This window comes from Aspergillus stella-maris, assembly GCF_047715825.1.
Source record: "Aspergillus stella-maris strain CBS 113639 unplaced genomic scaffold BDV14scaffold_109, whole genome shotgun sequence".
NCBI lineage: Eukaryota > Fungi > Ascomycota > Eurotiomycetes > Eurotiales > Aspergillaceae > Aspergillus > Aspergillus stella-maris.
This window is the reverse complement of record NW_027396903.1, coordinates 44053-67326: the sequence shown is the minus strand read 5'-3', so window position 1 is coordinate 67326 and position 23274 is coordinate 44053. Positions and strand designations below refer to the sequence as shown.

The following is a 23274-nucleotide window of genomic DNA, read 5'->3' as shown; positions in this document are numbered from 1 at the left end:
AATAATCCGCCTACTCCTACTTACTGTTATGCATTATGAATGAACGTATTCTCCCGTTTTTAATTGGGCCTTCTGGCATCATAGAGGTCATCTTGAATGTTGAGAAAATTCGTTGGTAGCACAGTGTCGTACTCATGCTACTTCCTATCCTTCAAGCTGGCACCGAGCATCACCTCGCTTCCCTTCCTTGACCTCCCCAACACACTACTCAGTAGGCTGCTAACTCCGGATAGGCCCCAAGTAAATTTGAAGTCCAAACCCACACTAAACTAGCAGAGCATCATTGAGCCGCGGGATTCTAGCCAAAGCTTTCCCAAAACCGGCGTAGCCCCTATGTAGCCGGGCTCCTATCCCAGGCTTTATAGCCCGAATTGCATCCAGGGGAGTGGATGTTGAAAGTCCAAAACCTGCAACAGTCTCTCTTCCGCATATTCCTTTCTCACAATGCACCCGTTTCTGCTACTCAAATATGTGGGATATCATACGTGAAGCGCTTTTAGGTCAATGCCTGCGATTAGCCACCGGTCAAAAAGCAGCCCGCTACCCCGAAGAACAGCCAGGATTTGGGTTACCTGCCAGATACTTGGACTTGGTTGAATCGAGGACCGGCTCGTCGCCCTTAACTGACGATGCAGGTCGAGGTTCCGAGAATAAATCAACGAGGATCCTATTGTCGCCGTGGGGTGGTACGGCCCCGACCCCTCGGACAACCCCTACCACTGGTCGGTTGGAAAGAAGTTATTGACTGCTCTGCTATTATTTGCATACAGTTTCGCCCTCTCAATTGGCTCATCGCTTTATACTGCTGGTAACACCCAATTTATCAAAAGCTACAGCATCAGCAGCGTTGTTGCATCGCTCGGCCTGTTCATGTATATTTTCGCCTACAGCATCAGCCCATTGCTGTGGGCGCCTCTCTCAGAGGTTCCTGCCATTGATTGAATCTTTCCGTATATTACAACCTCTATCATGTCTGTGATTCTCTGCGCCCCAATGTCCCTAGTCAATAACATTAGTGGAATACTGGCTCTCAAGTTCCTAATAGAATTCTTTAGCTCGCCGTGCCTTGCTACAGCAGGTTCCAGGTACACAGACGTGTACATTGCAGAAGCCATGCCCTATATTATTGCGCTCTGGGGTGGAGGAGGAACACTAGCCCCAGTATGTTTGTGGAATACATTGGAGGATCCTTTACTAACCCATGAAGCCCTCAGCCATATTATTGCCAGTTACGCAGTTAAAGCCAAAGGGTAGCATTAGAGCCCCTGGGAACTCCTCTCGCTCTCCAGTTTAATTATAATATTCATGCCCCTGGCCATGCCCGAAACCTCATCTAATAGTATCCTGCACAGACAAGCTCAGGGTCTTCCGGCACTATCAGGCCATGCTGATCTAAAGCCCAAGTCCAGAATGTAACAGGCGCAGATACACCAGCAAGAAATAGCATTTAATGCCCTTATCAAGCCCTAAAGGATTAATACGCTTGACCCAGACCATGTTTTTCTTAACCTTTTATATAGCCCTTATATACAAAGTTTATTAGTTATTCTTTAAATTATTTCTGCTTGTTTATAATAGTATATATGGCTTTAGCACAGGGAAGCAGGGACTTACATTCCTTTCTGTTCTCTGTGGCCCTGTGGTAGCAGTTGCGTTTGTCTGCTAGTACTTTTACTTTCTTGCGCCGCGGCACTTGGGGAAGTACAATGTCATCCCGCCAGAGGCACAACTTCGGCCGGGGTTGCTTGCAACTTGGTTAATCCCCATCGGTCTTTTTGTTTTTAATGCGTTTACCTATACACAAGATAGTACCAATTTGGACGGGCCACGGTCAAAACTGACGCTTTCTAGCATCGACTTCCGACCCCGCCATCCACTGAATAGTAAACCTCCTTGGCATCACAATAAGCATGTACAGCATATTGATCATCACGCAAGCCATATTCATGTATTTACCATTTACATACCCCCACTACACCGCCTTGCTATTTGCAGCGAATGCACTCGCTATAAGTCTTCTTGCTAGCTTGGCAATTTCATTTACAACACCAATATTTAAGGGCATTGGGATTTCAGGGGGCGTCACGCTGCTGGCAAGTTTTGAGTTTGCTTTGTGTTCTTGGGCTGTATTTGTTGTATTCCTTTGGGGCAAATTTAAGGGAGAGAAGTATGTTTACGCGGATCTAGAAGTGGACTTTACGTGGTATGGGCCGTGGTCCCGGATTAGGGCTTTGAGCGGTTGCACACTGTGTTTCTGGGGCTTTGCCTGATACCACCAATAGGCGGAGGCTGGCACAAATACCTGATAACATACCTTTGCATGCCATGCCTAGGTTGTGCAAGTCTTTGTATACATCATCAGAGCTGAGTTCACAGTTCTGGTTTGTAAATTATACGCTATAAATGAGCCACCCGTAGCCCTCGTCGACGGACGTCACATGACCGAGCTGGAGTATCATATTGATTCAGCTACTGATTTGGCCCCCATCCCTCAATCTGTCCTTCATCATCTCCAGCCTTTCTGCAATGGTAAACTACGGTGCATCGCGAGGCTGCGAGACCTGCAGGCGGAGGAAGAAGAAGGTTGGGATCTCCTCGCTCATTCCCAGAAATGCTGTCGCTGAATCCACCTCGGCCGCTAACCTTCCTGCAGTGTGATGAGGGTCGTCCGGTCAGAGTGCTCCTATTTCGGCCCACTGCTATGGCCAGTCGTCATACTAATATTCTACTCTCAGACCTGTGAAAGGTGTAGAAAGGCTGGCATATCCTGTTTGGGATATAGGAGCCCTGACCAACTGGTCTTTCATCACCATGTTGCTCCTCCCATAGCGCCGCCGGTACCTATTAGTGACATTCCATCTACAGATTCTGCTGTCAAATTGTTCCTAGAGCAATACGTAGCCCACCCGATCAATGGAGCTATATCTCACGGGTTCCTGAATGGCTTGCCCTCTCTGCTTTTCAAGTCCCAACCTGCATCGCCCGTCGTGCAGGCAACTTAAATAGTGGGCTGGGCAACCCTGGGGACCGAACGCAAAAGACCGGATCTACTCGGTTGGGCTAGGACGCAATATACCTTGCTCTTGGAGTCCTTCCCCAGCCTAATGCAATCTTGCAGATCTTCTGGCCCGACTCTTAAAGTCTTGGTAACTGCCATTCTGCTTGGTTTGTATAAGGTTATTATTACTAGTGGGGATTACCCAATTCCGGAGCAAAGCGCTCATAGCCAAGATTTCTGTGCCGTGTTAATGGGCCCGAACTCATGTTTTAACTTCTTTGCAAGTATTTAGTCTTTCCAAATTGCGAACCCTCTAATATTAAAGAGTGGCTTGGAGGTATTTTCTCCTTTATCTTTTTAGACTTTCACTTGGTGCTGACAAGCGCAGGCTTAACCTACATTAGGTGTTATATGGGCCCCCGCCTCAAGCAAATCTGTCAAAGACCTAGACCCTATTCTTGCAAAATGCCAGTCCCTTCTTGAACGCGCCACCACTATCCTCCAAGACCCCTTAGCATCATGGACAGACCTGCACAAAGCCATTGCCAAGGCATTCACCATGAAGAACCAATTCTCGCGTTGGGAATCTGCAGAGAAAAACACTGCCTGGGACTTAAAGGTTATAGGCCACATCACACAAGCAGACGCTGATGCCTCGCTCTGTGCTTATGTCGCGCCTGGACCAGTCCACTCCTACTCCACCAGTTACACCGCGGCCGTCATGAACACTTACCGCGTAACATACCTGAGCCTACTAGATGTTCTCATCTGCTTAGCTCCACGATGTGATTTCCGCAATGGGCAGACGCTCTTTAAGTGGGAGAACCATGCGTGGATTTTAATTGGAGACATGGTTGCCTTAATTCCATTTCATCTTGCCAACAGCCCGGAGGAGTATGTTGCCTCTGCAGTGTCACGTACTGGTCAGGTACCCGTGGGAAGGCACGTCGGTGGATTATTCCTGCTTAATCCATTATATGTTCTTTCTCATACTCCACTTGTACCTCCGTATTATCAAAACTATGCGAGGGGATGTCTTGCTTGGATTGGTGAGAATATGGGGATTGGGCTGGCGAGTGTTTTGTCAAGGGTAAGGTATTTCAAGACCAGGACGGCCCGGTATGTGCTAAAGCTTGATAGGAGAAGCATGATGTCTCGAGCCAGACCATGGCCGGGTGGCAAGTTCTCATTTGGGCGGGGACCATGCTGCAGAGTGGTGGTGATTATCAGAGTTAAGATTTATCGTTAGGTTCAGGATTTGTTGTTGTTGGGATTGACCTATGTAACGAGATCACTACGCAGCGAGCACACGAGAGAGCAAGACTGATTGATTCATGGAATAAGACCATTCCATTGAGTACTTAATGCCAGTCGCAACCAATTTCTTTGGTAACATGCTAGCTCGCTCCATTGTGGTCTATCCCAACAGACTCTGAACAAACTGCAGCGCGTCCGATCCGTACTCCGAGCCATACCCTTGATGGGTGGCAGCATCATTCCCATTACAGCAGTAAGGGTCGGGTGAGTCACAGTAAGACTGAATCTTGCTTGCTGAGGGGCAGCTAAAGCCAGACGGACGAGCGTTGAACTATTGCCATTGTTAGCAAAGACATAACTTAGAACCAATAAAGAAAAAAGGACTCACCCCTCCAGCGGTACAGGTCCCAACATTATAAGACAGCCCAGCGACGTAGAGCGGATCACCCATAAATATCGCTGCTTTGACCATCTCAACGGCGGATGAGGAAAGACGGACGGCAGTGTTTATAACGCCTTGATTTGGAACGCCGCCGCCGCAAAGGGCTGTGTTAAAGATTTCGCCGCCCTGGATAGCAGGTCCTTATTAGTGGATATCCATGTAGTGTATCATATATCCAAGAGACGTACCTGAGAATACCCAACAAGCACCAACCTCGTATCGGGACACTGCGTATTAAACGAGTTGACGGCCGACGCTACGGCATTGATACCAGCGGATATGGAGGCGCTGTAGCTGACGCCACCGCAGGATGATTGGCCTCCACAGGCGGGATAATCGATTGCCTCTGAGGTTGCTCCGGAGTAAGCGTTCAGAATGGCATTGACAACCGTGGTGGATGAGCCGAAGCCGGCAGATACGCTTGTCTCGCGAGCGCCGAATACGTGGATGTCGGGACAGCTTTGGGCCAGGGCCTGGCTGATAAAGGCGAGAGTTGCGACTTTCAGATACATCGTGATTATGTGGTAGCGGTGCAGGAGTATTCAAGTTGTGGACTTGTTTAGTAGCGAGTAATGTCCGGGGACAATGTGGCTTTATAACGTGTTCTCAACACGGGCCAAAGGAAGGCAGAGACATTGTCTCGACTTTAGCCGTCAAGGCTGAGAGTTGAAACGGGTTGAATAACGCGGAGACGCCTGTCAGATGTTGACAGGCAGTATGAAACTTTGACGGCAAGGTTGTTGCAGAATATTCCAGGCTGAAACTTGTTGGCACAAGCTTTCTTACGATCTTACCCCTTTCAAGACGGCCAATCGAATTAACCTTGCGGCTGTGGGGTAAATGAACAGGCTAAATCAGCCACGTTTCGTGTCATTTTGGCTGTCAGACTGGCCCTCCGTGTCGGATTGATTACGGCGCAGATCAGTTCCAGAATAACCAGAGACGGTCTGATAATCACTTGGAGAGAGATGAAGAAGTAGATGAGTTTCTACGGACTCTTCGATTCCAGACTCTGGATCTGCGAATAGGTTCCAGGCAAGTGGGCCTGGGCAAAGACGGCAAAGAGGGAGATACACGAAGATATATATCGAGATACAAGGGCAGTATTGGAAGGGCAGTGATGCCCAGTCACTTGACGGCAGCACCAATGCGTCTTGCAAGACCTTCAGTGAAGCGAATCAACAATAAAACCTACCAACCTCTATCCAAAGTAAGGTATACAGGGGGGAACGCAGATGACTGTCAGTCTTCGGAAGAGTATCCTTGGTGCCTGAGGTGTCCAGCATGGTCTAATGCTGCACGTGATAAGTCAGCTGATCTCGGCCAGCGCATGATGATGTCATCTCAACTGTGCCGAGGCATCCCCCAACAAGGACTAGCGGATAGAGTATCAAGATAAAATTAGCATGTTCAGGGCATCAACGCAGGCAGCAGAACAACTGACGAACTGCTGTCATATTTCATGTGATACACCTCTGTTCCCATGGCCGATTACTTGTATCAACTGATATCAAGCTGCCTGCTCGGACACGCCGTTGGACGCAACTGACAAGAACGTTGCACTCGTTTGTAATCAACCTCGGCACAAGGCCTGGTGTCCGTCCAGTTCAGGTAAAAGGTCCTTGATTATATAATATTTTCGCACTTGGACTCCACCACTTGGTGTCCCCAGTGCATCAAGGCCGTGCATTACCATCTAATCATGGCTTATGCGCCTGATTGACAAGATCTTTATACTTAACCGCGCCCTCCTGGACGCTGTTAATTAGTGACTATCTTCTACATCCACACAAGATGGCAGAATCAGATATCCCGGAGCCCAAAGGCTTGCTGTTGCTTGGCAATATTAGTGCTATTAATTAGGAGTTCCTATTAGGGTTGATGGTTGGTTTAGCTAAGGAGCTTGGTAAGATTTATTGGTTGCGCTTTCCTGGTCAGTCAGTTGTTATTGTTTTAACGCATGCGCTGGTTAATAAAACATGTAATAAGAAGTGCTTTAAGAAGTTGGTTAACTCTGTGTTGGTGGTGAGTAGAACATAGTATCAGTGGCGTACAGAATGCTGACTTTGGCAGCACGTTCGGGACGGAGTCCACAATGGACTGTTTACAGTATGCAACCCAAGTTCCCTTTTTACAGACTAGAGACTCTAACATCCAAAGGCAAAAATGGGCAAGGTCAATTGGGAAATTGCCCACCATGTCCTAATGCCCGCCTTTGGACCTCTCTCCATCCACGGCATGTTTAATAAAATGCACGACATCGCCAGCCAGCTGGCCCTTAAATGGGCGCGATATGGCCCCGACGAGCCCATCATGGTCACTAATGACTTCACGCGGTTGACACTGGACACTCTTGCCCTTTGCTTAATGGGCTACTAATTTAATAGTTACTATTCGCCCGTGATGCACCTATTTATCAAGGCCATGGGCGATTTCCTTATAGAAGCTGGCAAGAAGTCATGGCGGCTTCCACTGCCAGCAGCTTTCTACCAAGGTCGTGATTAGAAGTTTAAGGCTAACATTGCTGTGCTTTAAAGCATGGCTTAGCAGGTGCTTAAGGCGCGTAAGGCTGGGAAGAGCAATTATAATAATCTCCTTGATGCTATGCTGCGCGGAATTGACTTAAAGACTGGATTAAAGATGACTAATAAGAGTATTATGGATAACCTTATTACCTTCCTTATTGCAGGCCATGAGACTATGTCTGGTCTTCTTTTATTTGTTTTCTATTAATTACTTACGCACCCGGAAACGTACCACAAGGCACAACAGGAGGTGGATGAGGTTGTTGGACAGGGGGTTATTAAAGTAGCTCACTTGTTAAAGTTGCCCTACATTAATAGTATTCTCCACAAGACCCTATGCCTTAACATGATGATTCTGTTGTTTACTATTAAAGCCTTTAAGGATACTGTCCTTGCAGGAAAATACCCTGTTAAGGCTGGAGAGACCATTGTTAATCTGCTTGCAAAATCCCATCTTGACCCCGAGATCTACGGCGACAACGCCCGCGAATTCAAGCCAGAGAGGATGGCGGATGACGTGTTTAACCCGTGCCAGAAGGAACATCTAAACTTGTGGAAGCCTTTTGGCAATGGTATGCGAGCTTGCATTAGTTGCCCCTTTGCCTGGCAGGAGGCGCTCTTGGTCATGGCCATGCTTCTCTAGAATTTCAAGTTTTTGCTGGATCCCAATTACAAACTTGAATACAAGCAGACCCTGACAATCAAGCCGAAGGATCTGTACATGAAGGCACGTTTACGCCATGGTCTGACGCCGACAACGCTCGAGCGCTGACTAGCTGGTCTTGCGGCGGCAGCTACAGCTCAAGATAACGTGTTATTAACAATGGACGGACAATCCTCTACTGGTGTCCCATTAACTATTCTCTATGGCTTAAACAGCGGAACATGTAAAACACTAGCGCGGCGTCTTGCAGCAGATGCCTCAGGAAAGGGCTTCCAGATTGTGCAGTTTAATGGTCTTGACAGCGGCAAGGCTGCCCTTCCCAAGAACCAGCCAGTCGTTATTGTCACATCCTCGTATAAGGGCCAGCCTCCAGATAACACGAAGCAGTTTGTTTCCTGGCTTGAGAATCTGGATCTGAGTGAAACTCCGCTTAAGGACGTCTTATTTGCCCTGTTCGGCTGCGGTAACAAGGAATAGGCCTTGACTTTCCACCAAATTCCTAGGCTTGTTAATGACCGACTCGAGAAACTGGGAGGACAGCATATAACCAAGCTTGGTCTTGCCAATGCATCTTCTGACGAGATGTTCTCCATGTTTGAAACCTGGGCTGACAACTCGCTATGGCCACGGCTTGTCGCGCAGTACGCAGGAAGCGAAGAGGCGCAGAGGAAGTCGTCATTGTCTAGCACTGCAGCGGGTATAGACGTGACTGTTTCAAACTCTCGAACCCAAGCTCTTCGCCAGGACGTCGGCGAGGCCATGGTTGTGGATACTAGACTCCTCACTAGCGAGGCCAAAATAGAACGCCGCAAGAAGCACCTTGAGATTCGTCTACTAGAGGGCATGACATATACCACTGGTGACTACCTCGCTATTCTACCTATTAACCTATAAGAAACTGTGCGTCGCGCAATGCGCCACTTTAAGCTGGCTTGGGATGTGCAGATCAAGATCGCTGCTTCGGGGCCAACAACTGCCTTGCCTACTAATGGACCTGTGGCAGCGAATGATATTCTGAGCACTTATATTGAGCTCTTGCAGCCTGCTACACGCAAGGTAAGTCTAAATTACCAGGCGCTGCGTGGTTTCTGCTGGTGAACATTTGACTGACCACCTTTAGGACCTACAAACCATGGCCGACCTTAGCAAAGACGCCGAAACAAAAGCAACCCTCCAAAAGCTCGCCAGCGAGACATATATAGATGAAATACTTAACAAGGGTGTTTTAGCGCTCGACATCCTAGAGCAATACCCAGGCATTGATCTACCCCTAGGATCCTTCCTCCTAATGCTCCCCTTGATGCGCATGCACCAATATTCTATCTCCTCCTTACCCCTTGTAAACTCCAACCACGCAACAATCAGCATCTTGGTCCTTGATTCACCATCGCGGTCTAGAGCAGACGGACCCCGTCATCTCGGCGTCGCTACCTCTTACCTTGACTCTCTGCAAAAGGGCAATATCCTTCAAGTAACAGTCCGCAAATCTGCCGCGGGGTTTAGTATGCCTGATGATGTCGAGAATACACCCATGATATGCATCGCGGCCGGAATGGGTATTGCGCCCTTCTGCGGGTTCTTGCAGGAGCGGGAGGCTTTAAAGGAGCAAGGAAAGAACCTTGCGCCAGCAATTCTGTTCTTTGGATGCCGCGAGCCGGGACGGGATGATCTTTATCGGGAACAGTTGGATACTTGGGCTGAGCAAGGCATTGTCAATGTCTAATGGTCTTTCAGCCGTGCCGCTGAGCAAAGCAAAGGTTGCGCGCATGTCAATGATAGAATCTGGCATGACCGCCGGGACGTCGTGCAGATGTGGAAAGAGGGAGCCAAGGTCTTTGTTTGTGGGTCTAGGGGTGTGGCGGATTTAGTCAAGGGTGCGATCCTGGATATATTCCGTGATGAGATGGCCAGACGGGAGAGAGAGGGTGAGGAGGTTGATGGGGGCGGTTTGGGCGTTGATAGTGCGGAGAAGTGGATGGAGGCGCAGAGGAATGTTCGTTATGTGATGGATGTTTTTGATTAGTGATATGTCCAGGGGTGGGTTTAATGGTTGGTTTCGTTGAATATACAGATAGATTGGAGTTATATATAGAGCTGCAAGCTGGTACGTTGACAAATATGATCGCTACAATATCCAGTGTTGAATAGTCTCGGCGTTGCCTAGGACTAACTAGACATCATGCAACACGAATCGCCCGTAGATAGTCTACGGATTCTGGCTGACGACCTTAACATTCCGAACCTGGAATGTGGTTGTCTTAGTAGGACCCGGCGACCTAGAAGACCCTTTAGTTTAATAATTAATAATCCTGCAACCTTAGTTAGCAAGGTATACTATAAACATTAACTTAAACATGCAAAACCTACAGCCTTAACCCCCGCCCAATATAATCCCTTGCATACTAAGTGGTAACAAGCTCCCCGTCCAGCCAAAACCTAATAGAAACATCAGCCCCATTCTCATCTTGAATCTCCGCACGCACAGAATGCCAGTCCTCTGGAGATGGATAGTCCACGTCCAAAGCACTGACCTCATCACTCGTATTAAACGTGTTAAATAAGATCTGCCTGGTGCCCTTCCACTCCGCGATATCAATCTCGGGCGGCCACCCGGTTGCTGCATTCAGCCAGAAGGCAGGCCATGTCCCCTTCTCGACGGGGGCAATGAATTCAGCGGAGATGTCGTATCCGCCGCCCGCGGAGACGGTGAATGTTTGCTTTGCGTGGACTGTGCCAGAGAGGTAATATATTGGGTCTTCTTCGCCAGTTATGGGTACGGCGGTTAGTGTTAGGATGCCGTCGGCCACACTGACGTGGTTCGAGTCCATCTGGGCGCCGCCATTGTGTGTATCGCCCCAGGGGTACAGGTAGTTCCAGTATGTGGAGAAAGAGGTGAATGAGTCCGCTGGGATGTCGGTTGTGGTGCGGCGGGCGAGAGGGGGGTGAGCGGGTATTGGGGAGCGGCAGAGGACTCGTGTTGATAGTAATGTGATGGACACGATGGAGAGATGCATGGTTGAGTTTTTTTTCTTCTCGATATCTGCTTTGAGGGGCTTGTTCTTGGTTAATATACAATGTCAGCGCGGGGTCCAAGACACCGGTTAATATATCTGCTGCTGCGCTACTTGCAGGATGGCGTTTGAGGGTGAAACAGATGTACAGTTGGCAGGCCATGGTCTACTCTACCTACCTTGGGAATGACCCAGGCTTTGACTAGAGTAGCGCCAGGCCCCTATGAGACACAATTCACCTCATATTCCGGAGATCTGAGACATCCGGACAAGTTTCTTACTCGGTCAGACACATATTTTGCAGGAGGATTTGGAGTAGCACCATAGCTACCCAGGTTCCTATATGAAATTTGTATCCTAATAGATTCACTTATATACGCCACCTCTCTGGAGGCCAACTCGTACCCCTGTTCAAGGCTTCGACTCAGCGTAAACGGTGTGCAGCCCGCCCCTGTAGACTGCCAGATTTGGATCAGTCAAGCACGACAAGCCATTCAGCTCAATGTGGCTCCAACTGCCCGATCCACTCCAGCTTGAGATGATAAATGCCTCTGACCTATTGTCCTTGTACCAAGCGCACCACAACTTTCCATTGAACGCCGCGAGGCCCCAGAGTAGACCGAAGTTGCGTTCACCAAACTTGCTGGTCTTGATGTGACCGTCTTTCCATACCTTAACCACCATATCCCCCCTCTAATGCACGTACGCGTAAAATATCTGGTCATTGAACACGCATGCAGCTGGACCAGGTTGTTCGCTCAGAGCGCCAATTACTCCAGGTGCCCCATTGCGATTCGTCCACGGACGAATGACGAAGATTGGCCCTCCTTCACCCGTGCCGCGATGGAAGGCGTAGAGCTTTCCGTGCCAGCTGGTCAATGCCAGACCTGGCTCTGTCCTGACTGCCAGAAGAGCCAATTGCGACCAGTCATATCCATTATCGGAGACTATGACTCATAGACGGAGATCTTCATCCCTGTAGATCATGAACATTTTGTCATTGTGGACAGTCACCCCGGGACGTGAAAAGAGCTTGATCGAACTAGACTCTGCGAGATTGCTCCAGGAACTCCCGTTAAACGCCGCGGTCGTCAGCCAGTGCCCTTGAGGCGAAGCCACTAAACCGAACAGCTTTCCCTTGAATTCTGCTAGGGCTACTCAATAATGGGTGTAGATTGGCGTCCTGGGCTGTCTACCCATTGGGTTCCTGAAAGTGAGAGATGCTTTCCATGGCCCTCTACAGCAGAGTTGGAGTACAGGACCCTTGAAATCCAGAGGCCGTAAGCACCCTCTTTCCACAAGTCACTCCCTTGTCGACCAACGTCAAATTCAAGGTACACCTCACAACCGGGCTTGAAAGTATCTCATTGAGGCCGTGGCGAGTGAACGAGAACTCCTGCTTCCAGATATAGTCGTCCCCATTGCGGAAGCAATCCTGCAACCAAGCAACGAGCTTCAGTGCTTGCTCGACCACGGTCAGCACAAGGGCGGCTTTCTGTGCTCCCGGCAACATGTCGGCAATCTTAGACGCATGGCCGCAGAGATCGCCTCTTGTTTCAAGACCATGCATCATCTCGTAGAACGAGGAGGTACTCTGATCTGCCTCCCATGCTTCCAGATGACCTACGACAGAGGATAGAACACGACCCTCGAAGAATGGCCAGTCCAACCGCCTGTAATCGCCCTGTTCAAGGGCACCAACCTCGGGTGTCGCCTTGGATTCCCCAATTACTCGGTCGCTGCCTGCCGTGTTTACAAAGTACACCTCGTCTCTGCCGTGCTCTCCCACCTGGGATCGAATACACTTGAAGGAGCTGAATCTCAGCTTCACCCGAAGATCACCTGGATCGACCATGTTCGATACATCCCGCCAGGGGGCGTCGAATACCGTCACACCGTGCCCTCCTGCATCGTTGACGGCTGCATCGTACGCTTCGTCTTTGAAGCCCTCGGTATCCTGGATCTTGTTGAGGTCCATGATGCGGTGGTTAGGCTGCGCTGCGATTTCCTCGGCCATGTCCGAAGCATCTCGGAGGTAGTCGGCCTTAGTTTAAGGAGTATCTGTCTCGCGACAGACGACCGAAGGTGGGAAAACACTCTCCCCCGATAGTTTGCCTTGTTGCTTGGACTCGACGTAGACGTTCCCCATCTCGTTGATTTCTGGCTGGCGGATTCTGAAAGACTATAGAGAAATCAGTATTTAGGGGTCTTCGTTCAGTGGGTAATCTGAAGACGAGGACTAATTGGCCCGTAAATATGCAAATTGGACTAATAATGTCCGGAGTCAAATTGTGCCATGAGGCCGCTGGGTATTTTCTCGTCGGCTTAGAGCCTCTAGCTATATACAACTAATCAAGCGTAATAGTTGTCTACCTTCAACCCCTTGAACTCAAACTGTGTGTTCTCTCTGCGATCAATGACCTTCTTGTGATGCACATCCTTGACTCTTGCCCGAACGTACTCTGTTCCCGTTGGTGCAGGGATACTGGCATCCTTGTCCTCTTCCGTAAGCAGACCCAGTCTGTCAAGCAGCGGCGAGGGCACCGGCTTCATGATGGTACTATCACCCGGTCGAACAAAGTACAGAAGCCCCAGACGAGCGATATCAATCTGGTCTTTAGGTGGTGTGACGACGCGGTGGATGGTAGATTTGATGAAGCCTACATTCTTTAGCCAGCTCCTCTACCAAAGGAAAGGAAGCATACCTTTGGTCAAAAAGCTCAACGTATCCGCCGCATTGCACGTAATTCCGCCCTCAACAGGCTTAACCCACTTCCAATCTCCCTCGGGCGTGCGAATTTGCAATCCAGCAACATGCTGCGAGAAGAGGAGGGTTAGACTACCGAAGTCCGTATGTCCGCCCTTGGTATATCCCTGGGCTCTATCCCACTCGTCCTGGGTCCGGACGTTGTAGATCATGTACCGGAGGTGGTCGTCAGATCTCTTCTCGTAGTCGTGTGCGTCGGCGAGGAAGTTCTCGGGGAGTTCTAGGATGATGGACATGAGGACGAACAGCTTCCGCGCGACTTTGTTGAAGAGGTCTCTGTGGAACGAGGCGATTTCGTCGTAGTGCTCCTGTACAATTTGATGGCGCGGAACGTCTTTCCAGGCAGGGATGTCCTTGGGAATGTTCAACTGTATCACATCAGCGACGTAGTCCATGGCCCAGAGATCTGAAAGGGGGGAGTACCATCTTAACATTATTCTTAACCCTGGTATCGCCAATCCACCGCTTATTCTTGTGGTACCCGAAATATTCTCCCTCTGCAAAGTTACAAGGGAAGAACCGTTTCTCTTCAAGTGGCTGTTTAAAGAATACATTGCCAAAACTGAACTAATGCAGGACGCGCTTATTGTCAATACCGTGGCCTGTGACGACCCAGAAACCGACGCGTGTGATGGCGTCGTAGAGCTGTTTTACAAGGGCCTCTTTGCCGCCGGGTTCATCAAACCGAGAAAGGTCAATATTTGCCAGAGGAGCCCAGTCAAGGTTCTCCAAGGTTGGAGAGGGACGATTCCATGCCTTGACTGGGATAGGGGCGATGGAGGGTTCCTGGACAGCTAAGGGGGCCATGGTCAATACCTATCCTGATCAACTAAGGGATTCTATTAAGTATTCCTAAGCTAGGCAGCTTGGATGTTCTAAGAATCTATGCCCAGAGCTTTGCAATCTACCATGTCCATGACAAACAATACTTATATACCGCACCCTACCCCTCCATCAGCCACCCGGCTTAACTCCGCATTTGACGCGTTTTATCCATGCGAGTCATGCATTTGGCGCAGAGTTGGAGATTAAACATGTTTAGTATCACAGGAAGCGGGGTTTCTGTCATTCTCATTCTTGTCGTGGATTGCGTGATGGATGGCCATACAGGGGTCTGGCCGAGATACCCAAGAGATACAAGAAGTTCAAGTTCTTGGTTCAAACCTTGGTTTACTTGGATGATTGAAAAGGTCTTGAATACATGTATTCGAGATTCTGACTGAAAGGCTAGACTAAGAGTCATACGCCTAAATCCCTAGGATGTAGAAACGTGCAAAGAAGCTACCCTAGCACTATCATCAGGGGTCCAGCAAGACGGCGAATAACAGGATTGGAAATGTCACAATTCTCGTTTCCAATGAGCAATATGCAAATCGAGCCATAATAAGCAAGAAGCATGCTTAAAGGCAATTTAGAGGCAACTAAAGATTACTCTGCATGAAGAAACGACTCTAATGTCATGATATCCTCTATCATGATACCACAGCTTAACGCCGAAAGGTGATGGTAGCAACAAGATAACTATATAAACCGCCCGAAATGTGACAGAAATAATTCTGTTGGTTGAGGACAACGACCTTCCCCAAGAAGCAATATGTCCTCAGAAGCAGCACCCGAAAAGAGACAAACCCAAGTTACTTCGTCAAGCCCACCCTCTCCGTCCCTGTCCGAAACCTTGGAATCCCGCTCAACACCACCCTAATATGACCCCGACTTTGAGAAGCACGTCATGTGAAAGGTCAACTTCTGGCTTGTTGGCTTTTACTCCTTTATCTATATCTTCCATGTAATTAACAGCAGGAACTACGCCAATGTAGTAATTATTAATCTTGAGGAAGGCAATAGTATTAAAGCTAAACTTGGATTCTCTCTATCTTAGTGGTCTTGGTCTTAGTCTATATTCTTATATAGTTATCTCTTTTTTAAGCTAATAAATATGATTCTGCTTAAGAAGTTTACACCTTCAAGATAGATGTTCATTCTTATTCTTGCATGGGGGATCTGCGCGATGGCCAGTGGCGGCGCGCAGAACTTTCTGGGGATGATGTGTGTTTGGTTTGCAATTGGGCTTGCTAAAGCAGGCTTTTACCCCTCTATGCTATATTATTATGTGTTTTGGTATAAACCTAGTAAGATGCCATGGCAGGTTATAATATTCTATTCCCTTGGTTAATTAAGTAGTATACTTAGTGGGTTACTTGCTTATGCAATTAGTTTTATAAATCAAGTTGGTGGCATTAGTAGGTGGAGGTGGTTATTTATTCTTAAGGGTTTGCCTGCTATTCTTCTTTCTTTTATTGTGCTCTTTAGGGTTCCTAATTATCTAGAGATGGCAAAGATGCTTACCCCTAAGGAAAGAGAGTATTTGTTAAACAGGCTGGTAAAGACAGCACCTTTGGGCAAGGATTATAATTAGAGTTGGAAGAGTCTAAAGGAGCTATTTAAGAGTCTAATGGTTTATACCTTCTTAGTTTACTAGATTGGGCATGGAATTGGTGGGTTTGGCGTTAACTATGCCCTACCAACAGTAATTTATAAGTTGGGATTTACGACCACGGCCAATTCGCAGTTGATAAATATTGTACGTCCTCTTTCATTTTCCACGTGTTCTTCCCTTTACTGACATGTTTAGCCACCATACGTTGCTTGCTTCCTTTTCTTGAACACAGTCGGCTACTGCCTGCAAAAGAAGTGGATTTGACCATGGACGACCGCTGTTGCTAGTATGCCCGCCTCTCCACCTTCCCATGCTACTTAACCCACTAACACCTTCTAGTTAAAAGCATAATAATAATCTGCTATATAATCCTTATAACCGTCACTAACCCCATAGTGAAGTACCACGCACTCATTGTCGCAACAGCCTGCGCGGGCTCTGCGTACCCTGTCATCTGGCCTGAGAGAATCAGAGCGCTAGAAGGAACTGTTGCATCAGGTATTGGCATCAGGTTAATAAATGCAATGGCGCAGTTTAGTGGAATTGCGGGACCTCACGTGTATAATACGCGATTTGGGCCGACGTATCGCGTGAGCTATATTATTTATTTGTGCTTCTTGTGTTTTACAATCTCGGGGGTGCTGGTAAGTTGGATTTTAATTAAAAGGAAGGATCAGAAGGTCATGAAAGAGAGTGAGGCTCTTGATGCTAGGTTAGGGGAGAGTGAGGATGCCGAAAACGTCGAGGAAGGGGAGAAGATGGGAGAAAGTAAGGTTTGACACTGGTCATGCCTGCATGGAGTCAGGGCAGTCAAGTACAGGTACTCCGCCCAGTACTCCCTGTGAGATAAGAGTAATTCAAAATCAGCGCTGAATTTGGCACAGCAGTCAGTGATGTTAGAACAGTAGAGCGTATGCTACGCATCTGCCGAGGTGTGTGCATATCCGCGCCTCCATCGCACCATCTCTCGATAGCATCCCCGACAGTCACTAAGTCGTACCTTCCCTCCGAAGAATGCCTACCATCGATCGCTCCTTTCTCGGGTGAGCATTGCTTATAAATCACATTCTGGGCCCTGAAGGGAAGGCGCGATGGTTGTCGTTCCTTCCCCCTGAGTAGGTGTCCGCCCATTACCCCTTCCGCCGTATATTTGTTACCCGGAAGGTGGCCGGTTCAATTGAGGTCTGGCCCAATATGAAGTGCCGTCTGTGAGACCAAAAGCTCACTCAGCAGACATGACGAGCCTTTATTGGGTTCGTCTAGGAATCTGCCAGAGTTTTGGCAGGATGAGGTCCTTCGTATGAGGGCTTAACATTTACCAGGCCCCTAGGTTCCGCCAGCGGAGTCTCAGTACGAACGCTGGCGACTTGCGTCTTGATTATAGTGGCCTTTTCAAAGGTTTTTGGGTTGAAATACGCATGTCGAATTGGGTACCGGTGGTGTGATTCTTTACCGGTGAACTGCCCACATACGAAATCTATAATCGGCTGTCCCTACAGCACTCCTTCAAATCCACAGCATGGTCATTAGAAGGATTCAACCGACAGAAACAGGATGCTCTTATAGGAACCTCTGCAGCGTCGAGGGCATGTCGTAGGTCCGGCTCAATTTCCCTCGCCTCGGCGTCCCTGCCCACCCTCCTCAGGCATTCGTGATAGCCCTGCAGTGCCCAGACATTCTTTGGATGTCGTCTTGGTCGAATTAGTGTGTCATTAAAACCCAAGTCCGCGCGATACTCTGTTGCCGCTTGTTCCACATGTCCTTGTTCAAGTAGAAGCGCAGCATAAGCATGTTAACTAGGTTGCATCCATGCCCAAGGCTCACTATAGGGGAGGTCATCATCAAGCTTTACCAAGCGACAAAGATATTTCCAGGCAGTACCAAACTCTTCCTTTTAGTAAGCAATCTCCCCATTTAACATTGCAGATGTGATAGAGAGTGTCTCGCTTGCTCTGCAATTGTACGCTCGGCGACTTGGCAGAACCAGGGCACGCGTCTTGTAAAAGAAATCCTGTTCTTTAATTGCCATATTAATATTTCCCATAGTGGCAAAGGCGAGGCCTTTCGCGTAATGGGCTATAGCCGTCGTGACACAGTATAATCTCTAATCATGGGGTAGCTCTGCATGTATGAGATTGTTCCACATACCAAAGTGAATTATAATGTGGAACCACGTAGCCAGAAAGTTTTCTAATCATGCAGCTATTGGCGGAGACTACATGCAAAGGACATCTTTAGGAATGGAATTCTCCATGTGTGTCACGGTGTTAAGGGCGGTCTGCAACTGGCTGGTAAACATGGCGGTGTAGATAAGTGAGTGGTAGTTATATACTCTATAAAAGGTGTATAGGTTGTATAGACTAGTTCAAGCAAGGTATTTATTATTAGCTAAAGTAGCTTTGTAATTTAATTTAATTAATTGCTCCCATTCACCTGCTAGAATGTCAAGATGGGTAGGCATATAATGGATGTGCCCTCTGTCTAGAATAAGGTCCTGCAGGCAATCAGCCATATAAAAGCCTAGTTATAGAGTCGGCGACATCTCCATATAGTAAATATATAAATATAATAATCCTGGATGGGTATATGCTCCTGGCAGTGCAAGAGCCCGCTTAAGCACCTTCTTTACCAGTAACATCAGCGCATTGGGCGCAGGCAGGCCTGTAGTCAGATCCTACAGCACCCAAGGGGTGATATTTATTAACGCATCAGCGAACAACACCGCGATCTTAATATTGTCTCGTCCAAGGGTTTTATAAACGCGCTGCATCGCAACTGCATATCGCCGGCTCAACGTTAAAAGTCTCACCTCGGGACTGATTAAAGGTTTGCGTTGATTAAAGCGACACAGCATTGCATCTATAATAGCATTTTCCCAAGCCTCCACAGTTCCAATTATGGCTTTCTTCTTGGCTGTCCGGCTTGCCACGTATCCCCATTTCACAGATCGCGACAGGTCAGATTGATCGAAGTGGTCCCACGGCTTGTTGTAATTTGGCCCGACTGCGTACGCGAGACCCCAGTAAGCCATTGCACAGGTCTTATCGTGGGTGATAGCCTGCTCAAAGCAATAGACCGCTGCTTCATGGTTAAATGAATATACCCATGTTAATCCTCTGTCAAACCATATTTGCGCGTCTGGGCTGTTTGTGGTGACGCGGCGAGAGAAGGAGCCCAGGTTGTAGTATTCTTGGGCTGCAGACACGCGGGGCATATCTGTATCTCTGTGTTTGGCATATGCGATAAGATCAATCTGATCAAAGATGGAGGGTGGATTATTATAATGAGATATGAGATTAGAGGTCAGGAACCATGGGCTGAAGATGTCATCTTGATGCGGTGGCGAGTCCCAGCCAATGATTTTATATATTCTGACTCAGGCACTTGACATTGATCGGAAGGACTCTTGAAGATCACTTCTCTCTCGAGACAGTCAATTTTATGTCCTTGTACTGAGTCTTTGGTTAACAACTGCGAGTGTATCTTTGATATATATTCTTGCATAGTCACGTTCCCCGGCATATGATTAGTACACCCTCGTGTAGAACGTGGAAGGCATTTCCCACCCAATCCACAACGTTAGAATATCCGAAGTGAACGAAGGTTCTTGATTAAGGTCATTAGAATTCAATTAAATAAATAGCTACATAACGAAAGTCCAAAATCATGACATCTGATAGCCCTTTGTATTAGGGATATTTCCTAGTCACCAACCTGATATTACCACTCATACTAAACCTACTCTTCGCTGGCCTTGTCCCTGTAGGACTAATACTTGCCTTTAAAACAGCCAAAATGTAATGCAGTTGCTAACAACTAATGTTGTTCTCTGACTACCCACTATTAGGACTGTATGACTGGCTGTAAGATTGTACGCTGGAGAGACTCGAGATTTTCCGGTGGCGGCATGGCTGGCTTGAGGGAAAGTGCTTTGCATACCTGATAATAGCATCTAGAATTATACAGATCTCACTGGTCTCGTGATTTTGCTAAATAAGTGGTCTTACGAGAATCACTATAAGGGACAAAAGACAGGTATAAACAATTAAACACTAATCAAGAACCATAAACTCCAACGCAGACCCTCCTGACTGAGGACTACCACACCCGGTCAAGCTTTATCTTCAATCTTCTCCGTAGGCTCAAAGTCTCCGAGGATTTCAACCTCCCTGGAGCTGACCACAACCTGGTCGTCGAATTTCAAGGCAATCTCCTCCAGCATCAGACCCTTGGTTTCGGGGAAAAACACCACAAAGATAATGGCACAGATAATGGTGAACGCCATTATGATGAGATAGAATCAGTAGCCAATGGTGTCAAAGGCTGTCGGCGCCGCCTCTAGTAAGGTGAGCGATCTGACAAAAAGGCCAGCACAAGAGACAGCAAACCCTTTAGCGCGAAGGTGCGTGGGCCAGATCTCTGATGCAAAGACGTAGGTGGATGCGTCCATGCAGGTGGCGTAGAAGGTTAAATGCAGATAGAGAAAAAAAACACCCACTGAAAGACCTGTTTGGTTGGAGGTGCCGCCGTACAGAGCAACCATGGTAGCTGCTCCAAGGAGAGATACTGCGCAGCCAACTAGGCCACTGGTCATCAGCCACTTGCGGCCAACGTAGTCCAGCAGGAAAGCGTTGAAGATGTTGCAGATAATACCCTCGGTCAGCCATCCGGCGGACAGGGCTAAGCTTGCTGCATCGTTGTGGCCGAGAGATTTGTACAAAGTCGGCCCGTAGTTATTGATTACAGAGGTGCCTGTTAGCTGACCAGCAAGCAGAGTGATGAACCCAATCAGGGTCCGTCGACGGTAATAAGGCACTGTTAACAGAGAGGACCAGGAGGAGGTGAGACCACGCTCAGCCTCTAACTGTGTGCAAATCAGGTTGAACTCACGTTTAGTATTATTACTGGACGGATTACTAGGGTTATGGTATATCCTCTCAAGAGTAGCCTTTACCTTGGCTAGCTAACCTTTCTTAACAAGCCAGCGTGGTGACTCTGGGATCCAAAGAATGCCAATACCAAGAATTAGTGGTGGGAAACACTGCAGAGCAAGGGGGGGCCTCCACTGTGCGCTGGCAACATCCACAAAGTAGAAACCATACCCAACCCAGGCAGAGAGTGAATAGCCAAAGAGAATTGATACACCGTGCAAGCCAACAAGAAGACCATGACTATGGGGAGGGGCGACTTTACTTTGCCATAAAGGGACTAATATTACTAGTCCTCTAATACCAAAGCCAGCAATAAATTAGGAAACAAGAAACATGGCAATGTGCATGGATCCTGCTTGCAGGACACCTTTAATTGTGGCAAAAATAGTTCTAATAATAATGGCTTTGCATCGGCCCAGTTAATTAGCGAGATAGCCAAATAAAAGCGTCCCAAAGAGGCCTCCTGCCTGAAAAAGACTATTAATTGCGCCTTGTAATGCAGCTGAATTGCTCGCGGTGTCCAGGTTAAAGTAAGAAAGAAAAGATGGCTGGCCTAGTGTTAAGCCAATAATTGCTAAAGAGTATCCATATGCAATGCTTCCAAATGTTGCAAAAGCAATAATCTGTTGGATACTTTAGTAAAGAACGCTTGATATGCAGGGAATTAAATAAATATACAAGAAAGTTATATCTCAAGATAGACTTGCCCCGTCGTCTTTTTTCGGCCATGGTCGTGTCTAGGTAAGGCGGCTTTAATGACCGAGTCTAAGGGAACGCGATTGAGTTCCTGGACGAGCCTCTTATTTATATTAAAGGTGTACAAGCAGTTCATTGGATTGCAATCTGTATCAATAAAGTAAGCCAATAGTAAGGGTTTCTTGGTGGATAATGCCCATCCGGTATCAGTGCGAGTCAGGCAGTCTGGGGCTTATCTCTAATAAACAGTGAGATAAGTTTAACACTTATTAGATTAATTGGGAGTTTAAAAATAGGACTTATCCAGAGTAAATATGGGATATTGCTCTTCTGCCTTTTTTTTTGGATAAAAAGCTGCACAAACAAGCTAAGAATATTATAATTTAACATTTCTATTCTTCCCATTTCCCACTATAATGAAGCCTACTCGTGTGCTAAGAGCTTTCTGGCCAGTGTTCTACAAAGAATTAATCTGTCCATGTGCTGGCGAACCATGGATCTGAGCGTCCTATAGTATTAAACTCCCCGCTAAGCTGTCCAACTGCATCCACGTTGAACAGCCAGCCGCCATCCAAGCATGGATAAGTGCCAGTCTCTTTATATAACGGTAGCTGAGCACTGAAATTAATGTTCTCCGGCACTGCTGATATCACTTTTACATTGACCTCTAAAACCTGGTCTAATCTAGAGGGTATGACAACTGGAGGTGACCTACTACTGGCGGGATTTCCCTCTAGCTCCTTTAATAAGGCATTGGATTTGGTAGACGACTGGGGATGACCTTTTCTCTTTATTATGGCAAGCGCCATGGCCTGGGGAATTAGCTACTCCTGTGCAAGAAGTCTTATGGCGCGCAATACTCGTTGACTCCACATCCAGGCTATGGCCATAACTTCCAAGGCGGGTACACATATATGCAGACTGCAAAGCGCTAACCTCTGGATTTCATGATCCTGGGATGTCGCATCTATCAAGTGGATTACAGCTGCACTAAATGTATTTATAATAGTCACAACCAGAGTCAAGCGCTGCAGTTTAAATCAAGGTTAGCTATTAAAGCCACTTAGGTGTTGTATCTAGATTTTCAGGACTGACCAAGTTGTAGTGGCACTGATACGTGTGTAGTATCCATGCAATTATGGTGGCAGAGCTACGGCACGCCTTCAGGTAGGCGTCGGGTTTAATCTTGATGTTCCCAGCGCCTGACAATGACATATAAGAGTGTCAAATAAACAGCCTATGCAATTGGATCTGAAAGACATGGAACTAGATGCTGCTTGACCTTAGACCCAAGTACCCTATAATAGTGAATGAATAACCAGGGATTAGTGACTTACTGTAGCTAATAAATGTGAGGAAGTGCAGGCACTTGAGATGAGGGAGGCAACCAGAGATGACTGGGTAAACCATTGTAGAATGTATTAAATGCCACATCAGCCTTAGTTACAACCCGTTTGGCGTCTGATTTTAAAAGTTTACTATCTAGTGCGTAGCTATATTTAAAAGGAGATATTAGTTGGATTACGCGGCAGAGGGCAGGAGCGAC

At 47.6% G+C, this 23274-nt stretch overlaps 10 protein-coding genes across 10 annotated transcripts; 4 read left to right on the top strand and 6 right to left on the bottom strand.

Moving 5' to 3' along the window:
- Nucleotides 1-469: 469 nt before the first annotated feature.
- Nucleotides 470-2187, top strand: BDV14DRAFT_193958 (uncharacterized protein; the record flags this gene model as incomplete). Its single annotated transcript, XM_073771858.1, has 9 exons — nt 470-592; nt 664-737; nt 771-924; nt 1036-1161; nt 1261-1412; nt 1579-1624; nt 1667-1808; nt 1885-2113; nt 2160-2187. The coding sequence occupies 9 exons, from the start codon at nt 470-472 to the stop codon at nt 2185-2187; spliced, it is 1074 nt and encodes a 357-aa protein (XP_073622192.1).
- A 339-nt stretch (nt 2188-2526) lies between these two features.
- Nucleotides 2527-4234, top strand: BDV14DRAFT_206970 (Zn(II)2Cys6 transcription factor domain-containing protein; the record flags this gene model as incomplete). Its single annotated transcript, XM_073775047.1, has 6 exons — nt 2527-2583; nt 2654-2671; nt 2736-2965; nt 3041-3282; nt 3403-4088; nt 4139-4234. 6 exons carry the CDS (start codon nt 2527-2529, stop codon nt 4232-4234), a joined length of 1329 nt encoding a protein of 442 aa, XP_073622191.1.
- Nucleotides 4235-4364: 130 nt separating this feature from the next.
- BDV14DRAFT_206968 (cutinase) lies at nt 4365-5209 on the bottom strand (the record flags this gene model as incomplete). The annotated part of the gene is made up of 3 exons (XM_073775046.1): nt 4365-4586; nt 4644-4823; nt 4886-5209. The coding sequence occupies 3 exons, from the start codon at nt 5207-5209 to the stop codon at nt 4416-4418; spliced, it is 675 nt and encodes a 224-aa protein (XP_073622190.1). The 3' UTR covers nt 4365-4415.
- Nucleotides 5210-6493: 1284 nt separating this feature from the next.
- Nucleotides 6494-9909, top strand: BDV14DRAFT_206966 (cytochrome P450; the record flags this gene model as incomplete). Its single annotated transcript, XM_073775045.1, has 12 exons — nt 6494-6722; nt 6771-6806; nt 6858-7033; nt 7085-7097; nt 7245-7418; nt 7461-7739; nt 7866-7965; nt 7999-8324; nt 8364-8745; nt 8782-8942; nt 9007-9603; nt 9634-9909. Exons 1-12 carry the CDS (start codon nt 6579-6581, stop codon nt 9907-9909), a joined length of 2664 nt encoding a protein of 887 aa, XP_073622189.1. The 5' UTR covers nt 6494-6578.
- Nucleotides 9910-10288: 379 nt separating this feature from the next.
- Nucleotides 10289-10900, bottom strand: BDV14DRAFT_205894 (glycoside hydrolase family 16 protein; the record flags this gene model as incomplete). Its single annotated transcript, XM_073774815.1, has 1 exon — nt 10289-10900. The coding sequence occupies one exon, from the start codon at nt 10898-10900 to the stop codon at nt 10289-10291; it is 612 nt and encodes a 203-aa protein (XP_073622188.1).
- Nucleotides 10901-12134: 1234 nt separating this feature from the next.
- BDV14DRAFT_205893 (uncharacterized protein) lies at nt 12135-12914 on the bottom strand (the record flags this gene model as incomplete). The annotated part of the gene is made up of 1 exon (XM_073774814.1): nt 12135-12914. One exon carries the CDS (start codon nt 12912-12914, stop codon nt 12135-12137), a length of 780 nt encoding a protein of 259 aa, XP_073622187.1.
- A 335-nt stretch (nt 12915-13249) lies between these two features.
- BDV14DRAFT_193952 (gibberellin 2-oxidase) lies at nt 13250-14471 on the bottom strand (the record flags this gene model as incomplete). The annotated part of the gene is made up of 4 exons (XM_073771857.1): nt 13250-13557; nt 13603-14032; nt 14088-14201; nt 14244-14471. The coding sequence occupies 4 exons, from the start codon at nt 14469-14471 to the stop codon at nt 13250-13252; spliced, it is 1080 nt and encodes a 359-aa protein (XP_073622186.1).
- Nucleotides 14472-15258: 787 nt separating this feature from the next.
- Nucleotides 15259-17094, top strand: BDV14DRAFT_193951 (major facilitator superfamily domain-containing protein; the record flags this gene model as incomplete). Its single annotated transcript, XM_073771856.1, has 8 exons — nt 15259-15297; nt 15403-15480; nt 15637-15782; nt 15843-16044; nt 16144-16245; nt 16297-16355; nt 16448-16813; nt 17034-17094. 8 exons carry the CDS (start codon nt 15259-15261, stop codon nt 17092-17094), a joined length of 1053 nt encoding a protein of 350 aa, XP_073622185.1.
- Nucleotides 17095-17323: 229 nt separating this feature from the next.
- Nucleotides 17324-19315, bottom strand: BDV14DRAFT_193950 (uncharacterized protein; the record flags this gene model as incomplete). The annotated part of the gene is made up of 8 exons (XM_073771855.1): nt 17324-17345; nt 17643-17862; nt 17899-17920; nt 17954-17988; nt 18076-18203; nt 18321-18432; nt 18535-18595; nt 18785-19315. The coding sequence occupies 8 exons, from the start codon at nt 19313-19315 to the stop codon at nt 17324-17326; spliced, it is 1131 nt and encodes a 376-aa protein (XP_073622184.1).
- Nucleotides 19316-20401: 1086 nt separating this feature from the next.
- BDV14DRAFT_193949 (uncharacterized protein) lies at nt 20402-21761 on the bottom strand (the record flags this gene model as incomplete). The annotated part of the gene is made up of 5 exons (XM_073771854.1): nt 20402-21049; nt 21080-21326; nt 21366-21435; nt 21511-21655; nt 21711-21761. The coding sequence occupies 5 exons, from the start codon at nt 21759-21761 to the stop codon at nt 20402-20404; spliced, it is 1161 nt and encodes a 386-aa protein (XP_073622183.1).
- Between the last annotated feature and the right edge of the window lie 1513 nt (nt 21762-23274).